This window comes from Notechis scutatus, chromosome 5, assembly GCF_049901735.1.
Source record: "Notechis scutatus isolate UNSWTSFEM ecotype Mainland chromosome 5, rNotScu1.2, whole genome shotgun sequence".
Classification (NCBI taxonomy): domain Eukaryota; kingdom Metazoa; phylum Chordata; class Lepidosauria; order Squamata; family Elapidae; genus Notechis; species Notechis scutatus.
Window position 1 is genome coordinate 3,285,145 of NC_142013.1, and position 19,442 is coordinate 3,304,586.

Sequence of the window (19,442 nt, forward strand, 5' to 3'; positions counted from 1 at the left end):
TAAATTGTCTTTTGCCTCCTGGAATGTGGGGCAGTGGGGCAAGTCTTTTTCAGCTGTTCCTGCCCACTCAAAATGTCCAGCAGGTGGACGTAGACGTGCCCTGTTCCGTTGAGAGAACTTTTAGAGGCCGTCCGAGGACCCACAACCACAGTGGCACCAAATGCTCCCAGCCACATCGTTGCACAAACATCGCCCCTTATTTACAGTCCTGCCACCTGGTGCAACTTTCCTTTGCCCGGGTGCTGCATATAGGGACTCCCTTCTACCATTTCCTGTCCACTGGGGCTGAGAGGGTGACTGACCCCAATCCCACCTCGCCCCCCTTCAATTTCCATAGCTGCTGGTAGAACTTGAACTGGGGTTTTGAGGGGTTTCTCAACCTCAGGACTTCAGCTCGTTGGCTGGGGAACTCTGGGAGTTGAAGTCCATCCATGCCGATTGGGGAATTGTGGGAGTTGAAGGCTTCTCAGGCTGACGGGAAATTGTGGGAGTTGAAGTCCATGCTGGCTAGGGAATTCTGGGAAATGAAGTTCACACATTGGCTGGGGAACTCTGGGAGTTGAAGTCCATCCATGCTGATTAGGGAATTGTGGGAGTTGAAGGCTTCTCAGGCTGACTGGGGAATTGTAGGAGTTGAAAGTCCATGCTGGCTGGGGAATTCTGGGAAATGAAGTTCACACATTGGCTGGGGTATTCTGGGAGTTGAAGCCCACATGTGCTGACTAGGAAATTCTGGAAGTTGAAGTCCACCTGTCTCAAAAGCGGCCAGTTAAGATCTCCTGGTCCTGGAGCATTCTTTCCCAGCCCAGCCAAATTCAGATGTATTCACAGCACATGCCAACCTTTCCCATTTTGGAAACAACATTCATTTCATTCTTTTTCAGTGCTTTGGAAAGGTTGCGGGGGGGGAGAGAAGAGAGATTTCCTATTGCCCTCCAAAGCTGCCGTTTGCCAGTTGCTGCTACATGCCCTCTCCCACCAAAGTACGTCAAGACAGCCGTTCACTGAAAAATATTTTATTGCAAAAACTGTACAACAACGAAGTTGTGTGTGGTGAGTAACAGACACCAACGTGGCTTAATTCACCCTTCACCCGTGGATAGCACCGTCATCCCGTCTGCCCTGCAGTGCCGTTCTGTGTCAGATTTGACTTGTGTCTCCCCAAAAGACCCTCCTGAGAGGCTGATCACACAGGTAACATGGGAAAGGCATGAAACAGGCGACAAGAGGCTGCGTGCATCTTATTTTTCTGTTTTATCTGAGTCTGGCCCTTTAAATTTAGACACCTGCTTCATCTTAAATCTGCAAAAGTTAAAATCTTCCCAAATTTACTCTTGTGCAGGACTGCTGCAAATTGTGAATTAGTGCACATAGCTTGGTGCAGTCGTATTGCACCAAGAAACCAGGTTTAGCCTGCTCTGCAAATACACCTGTTGAATTGCTTACTAACACCTGGTTAAGGCACATTCTAGGTATATCACCATTGGTAGAAATATGCATTCAACTGGGAATATTCAGTTTAACTCCGAAAAGTCTGCACATTTACCTTGCAGTTTTAATCAAGGCCCCCATTTCCTAACTCCTGCATTATTTACTACACTCGTACAATTTCTCCATCCATCTTCTCTCCCTCATCTCATTCCCTCAATGGGCATGGCAACACCATTATCCCCTCCAGCCAAGTGAAGGCTTGGAGGATTATGGTCCAAAGTACTGAGAAAGAAACAAAACAGAAAACTACATCAAAACACCAGCAAATCATAATTTTCCCCAATGCTGGAGCGGAAAACATCAGTTTAAATCTAAAAAAAATCACCATTTGGTCTTCTCGGAAATACATCCACCAGTTTTGACTTGGCTCCCCTCTAAGGCTAAAACCATCATGTTTCATAAAACTGAAAATGCAAATACTCTCACTCAGCAAGGACTTTAAATATTAATGTGTGTGTGTGCCTGGATAGCCTCAAATCAGTGGAGTCAAGTCAATGCTTTTAAAAAGAATTAAATAGTAAGTGAAACACTCGCGGTAAGCCAAGATTCCTCAATTCCTTGTTTAAAGTCTAGGTTTTAAAACACTTGGGGAAGGTATAAAATTCTCTCTTTGCAGAGTTTTATATTGCTTGCTTAAATAGGCAGGTAACCGTGGCTGGCAGTCCTCAAAACTTACGACCGCTTGTACAGTGGCTTCGAAATTATTCCTGACACAACCATCACAGCTTCCTTGCAGTCAATATGAACAAAATTTGGACAACTGGCTTGTATGAATGACGGTTGCAGCTTCCCCCAAGTCCTTATCTGGGAAGAGTCAGGTCTCCCATTTGCAACCTTTCTGACAAAAAACATTCCAGGCAGTTGGATTTGCTTGGCCAAAGAGGTTATACACTCAGGACAGACTCGCTTAACGGTCGCATGCCACAGGTGGCACACAGAGCCATATGTGCCGGCACATGAGCCGCAGTGAAAAGCTACCTCATTGTGCATGCGCGCGCCTCACAGCTAATCTTCAGTTGATTCGAGGCCTTTTTCGGCCTCGCTTTGGCTTGAAAAAAGCCTTTGTAGGCCGAATAATAGGCCCGTTTCATCACTTCCTGTAATACCGGAAGTGACAAAATGGGCCTATTATTCAGTGAGCCGCAGGCAAACTTACCTCACTGCACATGCACACACCTCACAGCTGATTATCGGCTGGTTTGAGGCCCTTTTCAGACTTCCCAGAGGCTTGAAAAAAGTCTTTGCAAGACGAACAATAGGCCCATTTCATCACTTCCTGTAATACCGGAAGTGATGGAACAGGCCTTTTTTCAAGCCTCTGGGTGGTCAAAAAAGGCCTCAAGCCAGCCGGAAAATCAGCTGTGAGGAACAGTCCAGGTGGTGGGGGGGGATTGCGTGCATGCGCAGGGGCTGTAAGAGGTTGTGCGCATTGCCTTCTGGGTGGTAGCACACAGGTGCGCGCACAATTTTTGGCACAGGAGCCCAAAAAGGTTAGCCACCACTGGCTTAGCCCATGGTGGTCATAAGCAGAGGACTACCGCATTCTCAAAAAAATGTAAATTGTGGGTTTTGCACAGCAGCGAGGACCTGGCAAAACGGGTAAGAAATGCCTTTTAAATTTGTCTTTCCCATGCTTACACTCTCACAACCCCAAACTCAGTTAACTGGCCAATTTAGCCATCTTGTTTCGTTGCTCAAAGATAATGTGCCATTAGCTTTAGAAAGAAAAGATCCTAAAAGCTGGAGAGATCCCTGTTCCTGGAAGACAGCACATGAATTACATACACACACACGCACCCCTTCGTAAATCTTGGACTGCATTTTAAGTTTCCAGGGCACACAGAAACCACAGGTAGCCCTCAACTTACGACGATTCCGTTTACTGACCGTTCCAAGTTGGGGGGGGGGGGGAATGACTTCCAGCCATTTTTCACAGCTGTACGGTCACGCCATCAAAACTGCATGGCAACCGACTCATATATACGATGGTCGCAGTGCCCCCTTTTCCAACCTCCTGACCAGCAAATAGCAACGGGGAAGCCAGATTCACTTAACAACCGTGTTACTTACTTAACAGCAGCAATGATTCACTTAACGGTGGCAAGAAAGGTTGTAAAATGGGAGCCAAAAAATAATCACTCAACAGGAATGTTTGGGCTCGATTTTGGTCGTAAGTCAAGAACTACCTGTATAAACCAAAGTGGGATTCGAAAGGGGTGCTGGAGAATTAAGCCCTCCGTCCTTCCGCCACTTCCCTCGTTCCTACTTCGTATCTCACCATCTTATGAACCCCCATAAAATTTAACAAGTCGAAGGTTTAGAGCAGAGCTCCCCAAACTTGGCCACTTTAAGACTTGTGGACTTCAACTCCCAGAATTCCCCAGCCAGCCATGTCTGTTTATTTTTTTTCTCTCAACCTCCTAAAGTGGAGAGAGATTGCAGAGGAAGGGATTACAAGAGAGCAAGTGATGCTGGCTGGGGAGAATTCTGGGAGTTGAAGGTCCAAAAAGTCTTAAAAGTGGCCAAGTTTGGAGACCTCTGTTTTACAGGAGTACCAGTTTCGCTTTGTTTTTTAAAAAAAGGCACCTAATTTGTCTCATTTCTTTTTTTAAAAAAAAGAGAAAATAAAAATCAAAAGAGCCGTGCATGAAACCCGGCGTGCTACAAACTACAATTCGTCGTGCATTTTGTCTCCTTTGGGCCTCACCAGCCGGCCGATAAACAGGACAGAGTTGGTCTTATTGTCCTTGACCAGGAAAAGGAAGGGATGGTCGACGTAGAAGAGTTTGGGGTTCCGGATTTCTTCGCGGCTGTAGAGGTCAGTGTCGAAGGGGTTGCCTTCCGTGTCCAGTTCGAGAGCCGCTGCGTGGAAGACGTTGGAGAGGTAGAGGTCCTTCTTGCCGGAGATCTTGGACAAGTCAGCTTTGTTCTTATCCGCGGCTTCGGTTAAGCCGAGATCGGCCAGGTGTTTCTGAACAGGGAGAGAGAGAAAGGGATCTGATTTTTTCCCCTGATCAACCATTGGATGAACTTCTGCGATGTTATAGTTCGGGAGTCCTCGACTTACAACTACAACGGAGCCCAAAGTTGTAGGTCCGTGACAGCGAGCCTATGACACGTGTACCGAAGTGGCATGCAGAGCCATTACTGGCGACATGCGAGCTGTAGGCAAACTTACCTCACTGCGCATATGTGCAATTCACAGCTGATTTTTGGCCGGTTTGAGGCCTATTTCGGCCTCCCAGAGGCTTGAGGAAGACTTCTGCAGGCTTTGCAGGCCGAAAACTAGGCCCGTTTCATCACTTCCAGTATTTCCGGAAAAACAGGAAGTGACCAAACGGGCCTAGTTTTTTGCCTACAAAGCCTGCAGAAGCCTCCCTCAAGCCTCTGGGAGGCCGAAAAAGGCCTCAAACCAGGGCCGGGTGGCAGTAAAATCAGGGGTGGGTGCGTTGCCTCTGGCTGCGAGCTGCGCTGCACGCAATTTTTGGTACAGAGCCCAAAAAGGTTATCCACCACTGGTATAAGGGTCTCTTGTTCGTGCAGGGGGGTTGGACTAGAAGACCCTCCAGGGTCCCTTCCCCCTCTTATTCCCACTGGAGAGCTGAGGATGCTCACCTGAATGTCGTGGCTGACCTCCAGGCTGACCTTGGGCAAGGAGATGGCCACTGACCGCTGCTTCAGCTTGCCCAGCCAACTCTGCAGCTGTTCCCGGGTGAGCAGCTTCTCCAGGCGTTCCAAGGGCTCGACGTGGTTCGGCATGATTATGATCAGGCTGGAGAGCTTGTGGGCCAGCGGCATCTCCACGATCTGCAGCTTCTCCGCCTCGTCCGCGTAGTACTTGTACAACCCTGCACAAAAGTTTAGAATCAGTGGGCTGATCAGAAAGCCTGCAGAGAAGAGCAACTGAGGCGATCAGGGGACTGGAGGTTAAAACGTACCAAGAATGCTTTTGCTGGAATTGGGGGTGTCTAGTTTAATGAAAAGAAGGACCAAGGTGTTGTGGCCCGCCAATGGTCAGTGGAGCTGGCGGCAGACTCAGACAGTGAGGAGGAATATGGGCTCGTCCTGGAGTCTGGGGAAGGCTCTGACGAGGGCTCTGCATCAGAAGCAGAGATGAGGCCAGGGCCGTTCAACAGTTATCAGCTGCCTTCGGAGTCAGAGATCAGTGGGGAAGAAGAATAGCTGGAGCCTGTTCCCAGTGCACATGCACAGAGCTGCCAGAAGAAGGGAACAGCTAAGGAATAAGGGTCGACTCCTGAGTAAAGGCTCAGGTGGATGGGGAATGGCCCCTCCCATGGGGAATAAAAGAGGAGCGAAAGGGGAATGGGGGTTTGCAGGAGACAATTCGTTCAATTCATTAGGGTGAAGATCTGTTCCTAACTCCTTGCCGAGTATTGTCTGCTACAGAGTGGCGTTGGGAAGATTATCGGCCTGGCAACTCTCCAAGCCTGACAAAGGTCTGTAGTTGTGCAATCTCTTGAAAGACTTGTTTGCCGGGACTTTGCTGGAGAGGAATTCCCTTGAACTTAAAAAAATAACAACAATCCAGGATTCCTTACCTGTACGGTGCATCATGGGAACGCTGACTGTGTAGGAACGAGACACCATGAAGCCACGCTTGTCCACCATCTCGTGATGGAACTTCTCATCCCAGTGCGCTTAAAACAAAACAAAACAGGCATGAATGACAAATGCAACGAGTGGTGGCCTCACAATCGCCGCACAATCAAAAGGCTGTGAGTTCGATCCGAAGTAGAAGGCAGATATTTCTCTCTCTGGGCACACTTGAGAATATATCTCCTGAACAAAACTCCGCACTGGTGACAGGAAGGGCATCCGGCCATTAAAACACTCTGCTTGTTCCATTCAGTTGCCCAGACTCCACCCCGGCAAGGGATTATGGAATTGATAAAATGATGACGATTAATGAAAAAAGGCAACAATGGAAAAAGAAGTTTGCAAAACGGGTTTACTTTAGATCAGGGTTTCCCAACCTCGACCCCTTTAAGACTGTGGCTGGGGAATTCTGGGAGTTGAAGTCTCTCCCCCACCCCTCCCCCCCTATTAAAGGGGGCGAGGTTGGAAAACCTTATCCTAGATCTGTGATGGCGAACCTATGGCACGTGTGCCACAGGTGGCACGTAGCCATTTGTGCCGGCATGCGAACTGCAGGCAAACTTACCTGATTGCGCATGTGCGCGCCTCACAGCTGACTTTGGGCTGGTTTGAGGCCTTTTTCGGCCCTCCCAGAGGCTTGAGGAAGGCTTCTGCAGGCTGAAAACTAGCCCAGTTTCATCACTTCCTGTTTTTTTTCCGAAAATACCGGAAGTGACGAAACGGGCCTAGTTTTCGGCCTGCAAAGGCCTTCCTCAAGCCTCTGGAAGGCCAAAAAAGGCCTCAAACCAGCCAAAAATCAGCTTTGAGGCGCAGGGGATGGTAGGTAGGGATTGTGCACTCATGCGTAGGGGGTGTGGGGAGGGGGCGTGCATTGACTTCTGGGCGCTGGAGTGCGAGCGTGAAAGCATGCGCACTATTTTTGGCACAGGAGCCCAAAAAGATTAGCCACCACTGTCCTAGATGCATTCCTAAGGAACAAATGAAGCGTCGTATTACTTTCTGAGTGGCCACCAAGTGGACTCAACCACAGGAAAGGAGGGATCAAAACAAGGAAAGACGGCAGCCGCCGTCTCCATCTTGACCTCCCGATCCGCCTGTCGATACCCATACCGCCAACTCTCCGCCACGTCCCCTCCACTCTCTCCTTCCACCCACGCAGACTCACGTTTGAAGAACATGGCGTTGACAATGAAGGCCCCGTCGGTCTTCTGCACATCTTTGGTGACCTCGGGCAGCTTGCCGTCGGTGGTCTGGGCCGCCCACTCGTTGATGGACTTGAGGGCGCTCCGCTTGTCCCGGAAGTTGATCTTCGAGTGCTCGTAGTTGTAGTGCTTCTTGCTGTTTTTCACAAAGTCCTCCGCGAAGCTGATGGAGCTGGGGCCGTAGAGGCGGCTGCCGAGTTTCCAGGTGACGTTCCGGGCCGTGGCGTTGCTGACGTCAGTCAAGAGCTCGGACAACCCGCTGTGGATGTAGTCGTCGTTGAGCTTGCTGGCGCTAAGGAGGGCCTTGGCTTGAGAGGCCGTCGTGTCCTTTCCTCCGAGGGACACCAAGCCCAGAGAAGAGGCCACCACCACGGGGGACACCAAGATGTTTTCCAAGCTCTTGTCCTTGGCCATCACCTGGTAGAGGTTGAAGGCCAGGATGGCGCTGCGGTCGGCCAAGGTGGTGGCCTTCTCGGTCAGCTTCTTCTCTTTCGGGGTGGGCTTCTCGCTCTTCTTGTCGTCGGAGGGGACCGCCGTGGAGAGTGCGCAGAGCGCGAGAAGGTGGATCAACCAGGTGGAATCCATGACAACGGAGCGCAGTCCTGCAGACCTACGAGGAACCGAGATATAGAATAAACAGAGTTGGAAGGGACCTTGGAGGTCTTCTAGTCCAACCCCCTGCCTAGGCAGGAAACCCTACACCACTTCAGACAAAGGGCTATCCAAGCTCTTCTTATAAACCTCCAGTGATGGAAGAGCCACAACTTCTGGAGGCAACTTCTGTTCCATTGGTTTATTGTTCTGTCAAGAAATTTCTCCTTAGTTCTAAGTTGCTTCTCTCCTTGATTAGAATAGAATATAGAATAGAATAGGACAGGAATATAGAATTAGAATAGAATATAGAATACAATAGAATAGAGAATAGAATAAACAGAATTGGAAGGGACCTTGGAGGTCTTCTAGTCCAAGCCATTTATAATCCAAGAGGGGAAATCAAATACACGGCAGAGTTCGAAGGCAGACATCAAATAAAGTTAATGCTTAGTTAAAGTTAATAAATTGCATTTCGTAAAGACCATATTCCCAAAACAATCCCGGAGGTACGTAATAATATTTCCTCCTAGCAGCATTTCATGGCTGTAAGGGATGGATGCTGTAGTCCCCAAACACCTGGAACTGCCTGGCTGTAAAAAAAGGCAGTAAGGCCAAATTACAGAGGCTACAGGAAGCTGCTCTGGCTCGAGTCTGTTCCCCTGATACTCCACTAGGGGGCGTCCAGGATTACACTACTACAGTTGGGTATTTTGCAGAATTAAAGAATTAAAGCAAGGGGCTCTTCAAACTTGGCAACTTTTAAGACTTGTGGACTTCAACTCCCAGGATTCCTGAGCTAACTTGACTGGAGGAGGAATTCTGGGAGTTGAAGTCCACAAGTCTTAAAGTTGCCAAGTTTGAAGACCCCTGATCTACAGTATCTATCTTCTATCTCTGTCTCCGTATCTCTCTCTCTCTCTCTCTCTCTCTCTCTCTCTCTCTATCTATCTATCCCAAGGGTCTTCAAACTTGGCAACTTTAAGACTTGTGGACTTCAACTCCCAGGATTCCTGAGCTAACTTGACTGGAGGAGGAATTCTGGGAGTTGAAGTCCACAAGTCTTAAAGCTGTCAAGTTTGAAGAGCCCTGAATTTCTACAGTGTCTATCTTCTATCTCCATATCTCTCTATTCTGTCTGTCTGTCTCTATCTATCCCAAGGGTATTCCATCTTGGCAAGTTTAAGACTTGTGGACTTCAACTCCCAGAATTCCTGAGCTAACATGACTGGAGGCAGGAATTCTGGGAGTGGAAGTCCACAACTCTTAAAAGTTGTCAAGTTTGAAGACCCCTGAATTAAAAGATTTAGCTAGACTCACAATATTTTTTCCCCACTTCCCTGCCACACACCCACTTGGTTTTACAACTTGAGCGAAAGGTAGTAGTAACTATGGAGCAGTGACTATAGCCCAGAAAAGATCCCCTCACAATCACGTGATCAAAATTCAGACGCTTGGCAACTGGTTCATACTTATGACGGTCATAGCGTCCCAGGGTCATGCGATCAATTTGTTGTTGTTTTTTGGCCATTTTCTGACCGGCAAAGTCCAAGGGGAAAGCCCGGTTCACTTAACAACCAAATAACTGACCAACTGCAGTGATTTGCTTAACAACCGCGGAAAGGAAGGTCGTAAAACGGGGCAAAAGAGACGTAACAATTCTGACTTCACATACATTTTGGGCTCCATCAGGATCGCACCTTGACAAGCAAAATCAATGGGGAAGCCAGATTCACTTAACTATGGCACTGATTCACTTAACAACAGTGGCCAGAAAAGTCGTAAAACGGAGGAAGACTCACTTAAGAACTGTCCGGCTTAGCAACGGAAATTTTGGGCTCGACTGAAGTTGCAAGCCAAGGACTACCATACCTGCATGAGGATCGCCTTGTAGAATTTTAACTACCGTGCTCCCCCCAAAAATAAGATCCTGTCTTATATATTTTGGGGCCACCAAAAAAGGCAGCAGGTCTTATTTTCGGGGGACGTCATCCACTGACTAACCTCACTTGCGCACGTCGCTCCTGGCCTCCTTTTCGCTGTCAAGAGGCCTTCAGGAATTTCTTCTATGGCCGGCAAGGCTTTTCTGAAGGCCTCTGCAGCTGATAATGGAGCTTTGGATCGATCCAGAGCTTTGTTCTCAGCTCCAGAGGCCTTCAGGGAAGCCTTGCTGGTGGCAGGAGATTTGCTGCTGGCAAGGCAGGTGTTGGGGGTGCGCGAGGCCTGGCTACAACTGTCCAAAGGTAAGTAGTAGGGCAGCTCCACACCCCCTATCCCCACCCTAGCTTAATTTTTACTCCTCCACTTTGGAGTGGATGGGACCTTAATTAGGGCTTATTTTAGGGGTAGGGCTTATATCGGGTGCACGTGTAAAAAAAATATCAAACTAGGACTTACTTTCAGGGGAGGTCGTATTTTGGGGGAAATAGGGTATCCCTGCCAAAACGATGCCCTTCCCTTTCCTGCAATACCACCTCAGCTGCGGCACCATGCCAAGGGAGAAGATTAAGTCGGATTCCTTGCATAAAAAGGGGGCCATTAACCGAGTCAAGAGAATCCCAGAGAAAAGGTAGAATTGCGTTCTCCACCCAGCTCTCCAGACTAGTCCCAACCCAAACACACACACACACACACACCCTGCAGGCTTCAGCCGTGACCCACAATAAACCAATTCAGCTGCCAGCAGCAGAGCTGGAATTTCAATTTTATGCACCGTCGGTCATTCAAGCTGGTCGGGTACATTAAAAAAACAAATTAGAAGACTTTATAGGAAGGCTTTTTCTACAAACGGTCAGCAGTTCGAACAAAGCAGCCCTGTTTTAAATTCGGAGCAGTCAAAGGGGAAAAAGGCAATGCAGACTGGTTACTGCTAGTCCTCGGCTTTACGGCCACAACTGAGCCAACATTTATATGACTTTTATCAGCGTTAAGTCAAGGACTAGCTGTAAGCTGAGCAATTGGAAAAGCATCCATAGCATGCTGTTACCTGTTCAGGAAAGCTTCTGAAATTCCTTCACTGGGGCCTGAAGGGTGCTCAGCTGCAGAACCTTACAGGAAATAATGGGATAAGAGTTGGAAGGGACCCTGGAGGTCTTCCAGTCCAACCCCCTGCCCAAGCAGGAGACCCTGTATCATTCCAGTGAAACGGGTGTCCGATTCATTCTTAAAAACCTCCTGTGTTGGAGCACCCACAACTTCTGGTAAGTAGTTCCACTGATTAATTAGCCTCACTGTTAGGAAATTCCTCCTTAATTCCAAATTGCTTCTCTTCTCCTTGATCGGTTTCCATCCGTTGTTTCTTGTCCTGCTTTCTAAGTGCTTTGCAGAGTAATTTTAATTTAATTTTAATCTTTGTGGCAGCCCCTCAAATATTGGAGCACTGCTATCATGTCTCCCCTAGTCCTCATCATTAAACTAAACATACCCAATATACTATATATATATTGGAAGGGACCTTGGAGGTATTCTCTTCTTTGTAGCAATTCAATTTTTAGTTGCATTACAATTAATTTAGTTTTATTGGCAATTAATTGCAATTAGTTGCATTCAGACACGGTTATAGCTTCTCTTGCAGAGGCATATTGAACTCAGACTTACAAAGAAATGTACCAATGACTTTGAAATTAAGAGGAATGCCCTTTTGGGGGTGGGGGAATGCAAGGCTTGGGTCTGTCTATTTGTTTAATAAAAATACTTTATTGAACATATTTACACAATGACAATAAAAGAAAACATTCCGCTTATTGCAACATGAGCAAGACAGTATTCACTCAATTTGACATCTCTCAAACTTATGTAGAATGCACAATCATTCACACTTATTACATTGGTATGTGACACAAATTTTCATCCAAGTTGATATATTACAAACGGATACCTAATTGCAAGGAATATTATTAACTTCCATTGTACCTTTTTATTTATCTTTCCTCTATTCATTTGATGTCTACCTTCCAAGCCAATGTACCATAAATTCCAGATCTCATAGTATTCTGTCTCCTCTTTGTTTTTAAATTCCATTGACAACCTATCGATTTTGGCACATTCCCAAAGTCTTCTTTATAATCATAAAGTATTTTCACAGTTTTGGGCAAAGTCAATTCTTGCTGCTGTTAGTATATGGAGTATAATATATAGCATTTTTTGCCATTTTTTTTGTTTTAAAATCCCTAATAAAAATATTTCTGGTTTCAATTATCTATCTTGGTGGGATGTGGGATTTTTGGATCAAGGAAGCCTGGGATTTGCAATCAGGATGCCCAAGGTGGTTAATCTGCCCTGGAGGCCACTAGAGGCACGCACAGCCTCCTGTGTTTGCACCAACCCATCCATGCCATGTGCAAAAAAAATGTGTCTCTTTGCAGAGTCTGGACCAATTTAGCTGACTGGTAAATTCCTGCTCAAGCCAGCAGTTGGACTAGAAGATCTCTGAGTTCCCTCTGTAATTCAAGGTTTGCATTTTTCCAGCAAGGGCTTTCGCCTTTAACTTCAAAAACCATTGGTATGTTTTTGTTAATGGTAGTTTTCAAGACTTATTTTGTGGGTCATTTGTGGGAGATGAAAATCTGGATTAAAACTTTACTGGTTGACTCTCTGCCCTTAAAACAATTTCAATCCCCAAAATGGGATTAGCATGCCATTAATAAAAACCCACCAGATTAGAAAATATGACTTTTTAGGAAATATTTTTGCACCGGATTTCCCGGGTGTCCAGCAAGTATAAGGTGGGTTGTTGTTGTTGTTTTTTTAAATACAGGTAGTCCTTGATTTACAACCATTCATTTAGTGAGCATTCGAAGTTAGCATCCTTTTGCAGTTACAAGCCCGCCCACACAGAAAAGGAAAAAAAATAAACTTCCAGCAGATTCAGGCTGCAACATGGCTGCAGATGTTCCCAGCCACCCCAGTGGGCCACCCCCACACGCCTACCCCCACGCTATGGCCATGCCACGTAGGCAAGGCCCAGCCTGGAAAAATTTGGAGACAAAGCGCATGATTATAATGCAAGCTGTCGGGCAGGAAGAGGATGTTGAACAGAAATCAAAGCCCATTTATTTTATTCCCTTTTTCTTTCCCTCCTATTTCTGCGACCCGCCTTCATTGCAAAATTAAAAAGTCTTCAGGCTAGTTCTGCTTAGCAAAAATGCAGCCCGCGAGGGAGGAATCTCAGAAAGAATTTTCGAGAAATAATCTTTGTTTCTATTTCTGCAGAGTAGGAAGGCTTTCTGTGTTTTTCTTCCCAACTTTGAAAGCTAAGAAACTTCACTTTAAAATCAAAATATCCACATAGTTCTGATTTGCAGAATTTACTCTACAACTTTTGCTTGGTTTTTTTTCCTCTTTTTTTTTCTTTCTTCCACTCTCCCCTTCTTTCCTTCCCATTTTTTCCTGTTCTTCCTTCCTTCTCAAATTTCTATCCATCCATCCATCTTTCTTCCTTCAATTTCTGTCCATCCATTCATTTTCTTTCTTTCCTTCCTTCCTTCCTTCCCATTCTCTCTCCTAGCTCTCTCTCTCTCTCTCTCTCTCTCCCTGCCTCCCATCCTTTCCTTCTTTCTAAAATTTATTGGCTGCCCATCTTACTATAAACTCTTGGTGGCTTACAGTTACATCTAAATGAAAACCTAAAAGCTAAAATCAAACATTAAAACAAAAGACACATAAGGATCTGTTATGTTCAATCAACTGCCTCCTCCATCACAAAGAAAATTCTGGTTTAGCAAAATGGTTTACATGCAGTCAGTATTAAGAGTGGCATTTTTTGAATTGGTTAACCAGTTTAAATATTCTTTATTTCTTCTAAGGGAACCTTCGTTTCTGCCCTTTTTTTCCCTCTGTCCAAGGCAAAAAAAAAAAAGGGAGATTAAGTTTGCTATTTAAACAGCCTGCAGGGTTAAATTGACCCTTTCCACTTTTAAAGGCATCCTGCTAAAACTATATTTCCCACCCAGTGTATGAAAAGTTATCAGCAAAAATAGGAATAAACCCCAGGCCGGCTTAACCAAAGAATCACTAACCCCAAACTGATCTCTTTCTTTTCTAATTTTTTTTTGCGTGAATAAAACCCCACCTTCTATTGGTCCTGCATAAAAGGCATCCTAACTTTTATTTTTCCATCTAGGTCAGCTTCATTTTCTGGATGCTTGGATGTCAGGACAGTCTTCTCAGCCCTTTTGCAGAGGGCAAAATTAAAAATAAAACCCCAGGAGCTAAATTAAGCTTAGCCAACCTCCATGCAAAAGATTCTAAATCAAAGCAACCAATGCTGGTTTAATATAATCAGAAATAAACCTTATTTAGCGTCAGCGCTATCCATCTTTGCTTTTCCAAAATATGTTCCTTTTGGAATAAGCTCCAGTCCCAGCCCAAATTGAGGATCAGGGTTTCCCAACCCAGCTCCTAGCCACCATGGAACAAGCAGACTTGTTAAAAGGGCAAACAATCCTGGTTTATTAAAGACTAGCCAGCTTCCACCTGCCTATCCAGCTGAATTAAAAGTCTTAATAAATGCCATTTGTTGCAGCCCTGGTTCATTTTATTTTTAAGCCTGAATGAAAACCCAGGAAACAAGAAGACTTCTTCAAAGGGAAAGCAATCCTGGTTTATTAGAGACTAGCCAGCTTCCACCTGCCTATCCAGCTGAATTAAAAGTCTTAATAAATGCCATTTGTTGCAGCCCTGGTTCATTTTATTTTTAAGCCTGAATGAAAACCCAGGAAACAAGAAGACTTCTTCAAAGGGAAAGCAATCCTGGTTTATTAGAGACTAGCCAGCTTCCACCTGCCTATCCAGCTGAATTAAAAGTCTTAATAAATGCCATTTGTTGCAGCCCTGGTTCATTTTATTTTTAAGCCTGAATGAAAACCCAGGAACAAGCAGACTTCTTCAAAGGGAAAGCAATCCTGGTTTATTAGAGACTAGCCAGCTTCCACCTGCCTATCCAGCTGAATTAAAAGTCTTCATAAATGCCATTTGTGCGTTTTATTTTTAGGCATAAAGGAAAACCCAGGAATGGCTTGATTTGGGAGAACTGATGCAAGAGAAAGTTTTCTGCTCTTTGCTCTAATATGTCCTGTGAATGCAACCCATTTAAATCTGGTTTTTTTTTTCCTCCCCCTACTCTGCATTTTCCAGCCCCTCCTCTAAAAGAAACCATACATCGCCCCCCCACCCTTCAACATTCTCTGCTTGAGCCAAAAGTCTCCCCACCACCACACAAAATAAAATAAAATAAAATTCCCAGGGAGCTGAATGCAAAGAATCAGCGCATCTCCACCGTCTGGATCGCCTTTCTCTTGCGCGCAAGGGGGTGGGGGGAAGCAAGTGGGGGGGTCCCATTTCCACACAGGCATTTGCTCTCTCTCCCCCGCCACCCCAGCCAAAGCCCCGGGGAATCCACCCGCCGGATCTCCAGCCGACCCCGGGAATCCTCCGAGTCAAATCTCTGCGCGCTTTCATCCCTTTGCATTGAGTTTGCAAGCCCGGGCAGATCCGGGAAGCTCCCAGTCTCCTCCCTCGGTGAGATCCTAGCCTCCCCCGCCCCCCGTGTCCCGGGCTGGAAAGGCTGCGCCAGGGGAAGGGACTCTCGGGTCCACGTGTCGTGTGAACGCAGCCAGCAAAGGGAACGCGCGTCCAAGAGCGCTTTTTCCACCCGCGTTTTCCGGGTCCGGGGGCCTTGGGAAGGGAGAGGCGAGGAGGGAAAGAGTCCCATTTCCCCTTTGCGCCAATTGGCAAGGGATGATGGGACCTACTATGCAGGGGCTGGGGAGGGGATGATGGGACATGGCATGCACGGGTTGGTAAGATGGGACATATGCACCGACTGGGCGGGGACGATGGGGGCATGCCATGCAGGGGCTGGGAGGGAATAATGGGACATACTATACAGGGGCTGGAAGGGGATGATGGGCCACGCCATGAACGGGGTGGGAGAGGATGATGGAACATGGCCATTCATAAGTTGGGAGGGGATGATGGGATAATCCATGCAGCTCCTAGGAGGGGATGATGGGCCACATCATGCACGGGCTGGGAGGGGATGATGGGTTAATCCATGCAGCTCCTGGGAGGGGATGATGGGCCATATTATGCACGGGCTGGGAGGGGATGATGGGCCTCGCCACTGAGGAGGAGGTTGGGAGAGGATGAGGGAACATGCCTTGCACGGGCTGGGAGGGGATGATGGGCCTCGCCACTGAGGAGGTGGTTGGGAGAGGATGATGGAACATGCCTTGCAAGGGCTGGGAGGGGATGATGGGCCTCGCCACTGAGGAGGAGGTTTGGGAGAGGATGATGGAACATGCCTTGCACGGGCTGGGAGGGGATGATGGGCCTCGCCACTGAGGAGGAGGTTGGGAGAGGATGATGGAACATGCCTTGCACGGGCTGGGAGGGGATGATGGGCCACGCCACTGAGGAGGAGGTTGGGAGAGGATGATGGAACATGCCTTGCACGGGTTGGGGGCAACAAGGATCCCTACCATGCCCAGATCGGGAGGGGACGATGGGACATTCCTCCCTCTCCCCGATGGAGAGCCGGGGGGTTGCAACTCCGCTCCGCTTTGTCCCATTAGAGTCCCCACCCCCACTTTGCCAAGCGGACCGGGCGCCGGCAACTTGCAAAATAAAAAAACCCCAAACCCTTGCAAACATTTTTTAAAAAGTCCTTGCAAAAAAATAATGCATTTTTTTAAACTTGCAAAAAATTAAAAATAAATTGCAAAAAAAATAAAAATGCAAAAACAAAAACAAAAACAACCGTTGCAAACCCCCCCCCCCACCAAAATCTCCGCCGCTCCCGGGGCCGAGCAGCGCCTTGCAAAGCCCGGCCGGCCCTGGTCCCGTCCTCCCCTCCGGTCCCTTCTCACCTCGGTGCTTGCAACGGCCGAGCCTGGCTTGCAAAAAGCCCCGGCAAGATCTCTCCGGACTAACTTCCTCGGGCCGAGCCGCCGCCGGAGCCAAGGGGGCTATATAAGGGGGAGGGCCGGAGAAACTTCTGGAAAGATGGTCGGGGAGGGGGGGGGAGAACTTCTCCAAAGACCTCTTGCCAGAGGAGCCCCTCCCCGCCTTTCCTCGCCTCGGCCGGGTCCTAACGCCGCTCGGGTTGCAAAGCCTCCGCGGACGGATTTCATAAGAGTGGGAAAGGGACCCGGGAGGTCGTCTAGTCCAACCCCAACCCTCCTCCCTCGCTCGAGCGGGAGAGTCTCTTCCAAATAGAACTGCTCCGCTTTGCGACCTCTGCCTCCTCTTTTATCTTCGCAAACGCAAGCTTGCGGGGCTTTGCAAAGCCAGGGTAAGCGCTGCACGGAGTTTGCAACGCCGAGTAACTTCCGACAGCCCCGCGAGTTAGGAGATGGGGCGATGGAGAGGGGGGTCCCCAACCGTTTCCCACGCCTCCCCGAATCGTAAATTGGAACAAGGGTTTTTTGGACTGGTCATAAAGTAAGTCACAGATGAACAGAGTTGGAAGGGACCTTGTAGGTCAATCTAGTCCAACCCCCGCCCAAGCAGGAGGAAGAGCGCTGGAGGGGGAGAAGCTGGGTGTGGGGTGCAGGGAGGGGCACGGGTTAAAAGACACCCCCCCCCCCAAAAAAAGCTTTCGCTCTCACCCTCTCTTGCCCCAAGGCCAACCTGCAGGGTTGGTGTTGGGGATATGGGATGGAGAAGGCACAGCCCGTCATGGATGATGGGCTTTGCAAGGAGCAGCAGCACCATGGAACTGCAGTGATAATAAGACTGTGTTGCTTCTCTGTGTCATATAATATGCCTGGGTATGCACATAATTTTATATTTGTTTATTTATTTCGTAATTTATTCAGGCATGGTTATGTAGCATATATTGGATATATATCCTTTGAGAACTGCATGCAACGAAATTTCATTTTAATGTATTAGTGTATATTCAAAGTGACCATAAAGTTATTCTATTCTATTATATTTTCTAATTTATTCTCTATTCCCCTATTCTATTCTGTTCTGTTCTATTCTATTTTATTTTCTATTTTATTCTCTATTTCTATTCTAGTCTATTCTATTTTCATTTTATTTATTTTATTCTCTATTCTATTCTATATTCTATATTCTATTTTCTATTTTATCTGTTCTATTCTATATTCTATTCTATTTTCTATTTTATCTATTCTCTCTATTCTAGTCTATTCTATTTTCTATTTTATTTATTTTATTCTATATTCTATTCTCCTATTCTATTCTCCTATTCTATTCTATATTCTATTTTCTATTTTATCTGTTCTATTCTATATTCTATTCTATTTTCTATTTTATCTATTCTCTATTCTATTCTATATTCTATTCTATATTCTATTCTATTTTATCTGTTCTGTTCTATTCTATTCTATTCTATTCTATTCTATTCTATTCTATTCTATTCTATTCTATTCTATTCATTCTTATTCTATTATATTCTACATCCCAATATCCTATTCTATTCTATTCTATTCTATTCTATTCTATTCTATTCTATTCTATATTCTATTCTATTTTATCTATTCTTTTCTATATTCTATTCTATATTCTATTCTATATTCTATTCTATATTCTGTTCTATTCTAATACTGGAGCACCCCTTGAACACCATTCGCATTGACAAAACCCCCGTCAGAATCAGGATAGAGCTGGAAGGGACCTTATAGAGGTCTTCTAGTCCAGCCCCCTGCTCAATCGAGAGACCCTCTACCATTTCAGACAAATGACTGTCCAGTCTTAAAAACCTCCGGTGACGGAGCGCCCGCGATTTCTGAAGGTAAGTTGTTCCACTGGTTAACTGTACTTTATTAAAGTTTTTCCTTAATTCCAGGTTGCGTCTCTCCATGATTGGTTTCCATCCATCGTTTCTTGTCCTGCCCTCAGGGGCTTTGGAGAATAATTTGACCCTCTCTTCTTTGGGTCAGCTCCTCAAATGCTGGTGTAATGCTATCTTGTCGCCCCTAATTCTTCTTTTCTCTACACTGGCCATAGCCAAATCCTCCAACCATTCTTCCTATGTTTTAGTCTCCAGGCCTTTGATCCTCTTAGTTGCTCTTCTCCATAGTCACCAAACGCGGTAGTAACACAGGTTGAATCGCACCCTTGCTCGAGACTCACGATTTAATTGGGGAAATAACTGCCAGAATCCTGACTGCTTAGCCGAACCCCATCTAACATCCCCAATTGCCTCTCCCAGATCCTTGAGAAGGACTCAGAGGGGTGGATCCAAAGTGCTAAATCCAGCCTGAACATCTGGCTGACTGTGCGGTGCGATGAAAAATAAAAAGTCCAGAATTGACAGGTTTGTCCTCTGGAAAACCGAGGGGGAAACTCACATGGAAAATGCAAAAGAAAAAAAGAAAAAAAATTGGATTAGTGCAACGTGGGTTGCAACCATTGGATGATGTCTTCCACTTCGTCTGGTGGGTGGGGAGTTTGCTAAAAGAGTGAAAAGTTTGTGCAAAAGGAACGAAACGTATTTTTGCAAAAGGGACGAAAAAAATTTAGAACATACATACATTAAGAGCTCTGGGTGTGTATTTCTTTCCTCTTAAC

At 46.5% G+C, this 19,442-nt stretch overlaps 1 protein-coding gene and 1 long non-coding RNA gene across 2 annotated transcripts in view; both read right to left on the reverse strand.

The window, feature by feature from the left end:
* LOC148130344 (uncharacterized) overlaps positions 1–19,442 on the reverse strand; it is a 469,114-nt gene that overhangs the window by 272,564 nt on the left and 177,108 nt on the right. The gene's annotated exons all lie outside the window — the stretch shown is intronic.
* On the reverse strand, positions 1,001–16,960 carry SERPINH1 (serpin family H member 1). Its single transcript, XM_026690236.2, has 5 exons — positions 16,769–16,960; positions 7,274–7,920; positions 6,051–6,149; positions 5,107–5,339; positions 1,001–4,462 (listed from the first exon to the last, which is right to left on the reverse strand). The coding sequence occupies exons 2-5, from the start codon at positions 7,893–7,895 to the stop codon at positions 4,160–4,162; spliced, it is 1,257 nt and encodes a 418-aa protein (XP_026546021.1). The 5' UTR covers positions 7,896–7,920; positions 16,769–16,960; the 3' UTR covers positions 1,001–4,159.

Bases quoted from the DNA above. Each gene is read 5' to 3' on its own strand.
- SERPINH1 (XM_026690236.2), bottom strand. From the start codon at position 7,895: ATGGATTCCACCTGGTTGATCCACCTTCTCGCGCTCTGCGCACTCTCC. The intron at 6,150-7,273 runs GTGAGTCTGCGT...TTTTGTTTTAAG, and splicing joins CAACGCCATGTTCTTCAAAC to CGCACTGGGATGAGAAGTTC. The intron at 5,340-6,050 runs GTAAGGAATCCT...ACTTTTGTGCAG, and splicing joins TCCCATGATGCACCGTACAG to GGTTGTACAAGTACTACGCG.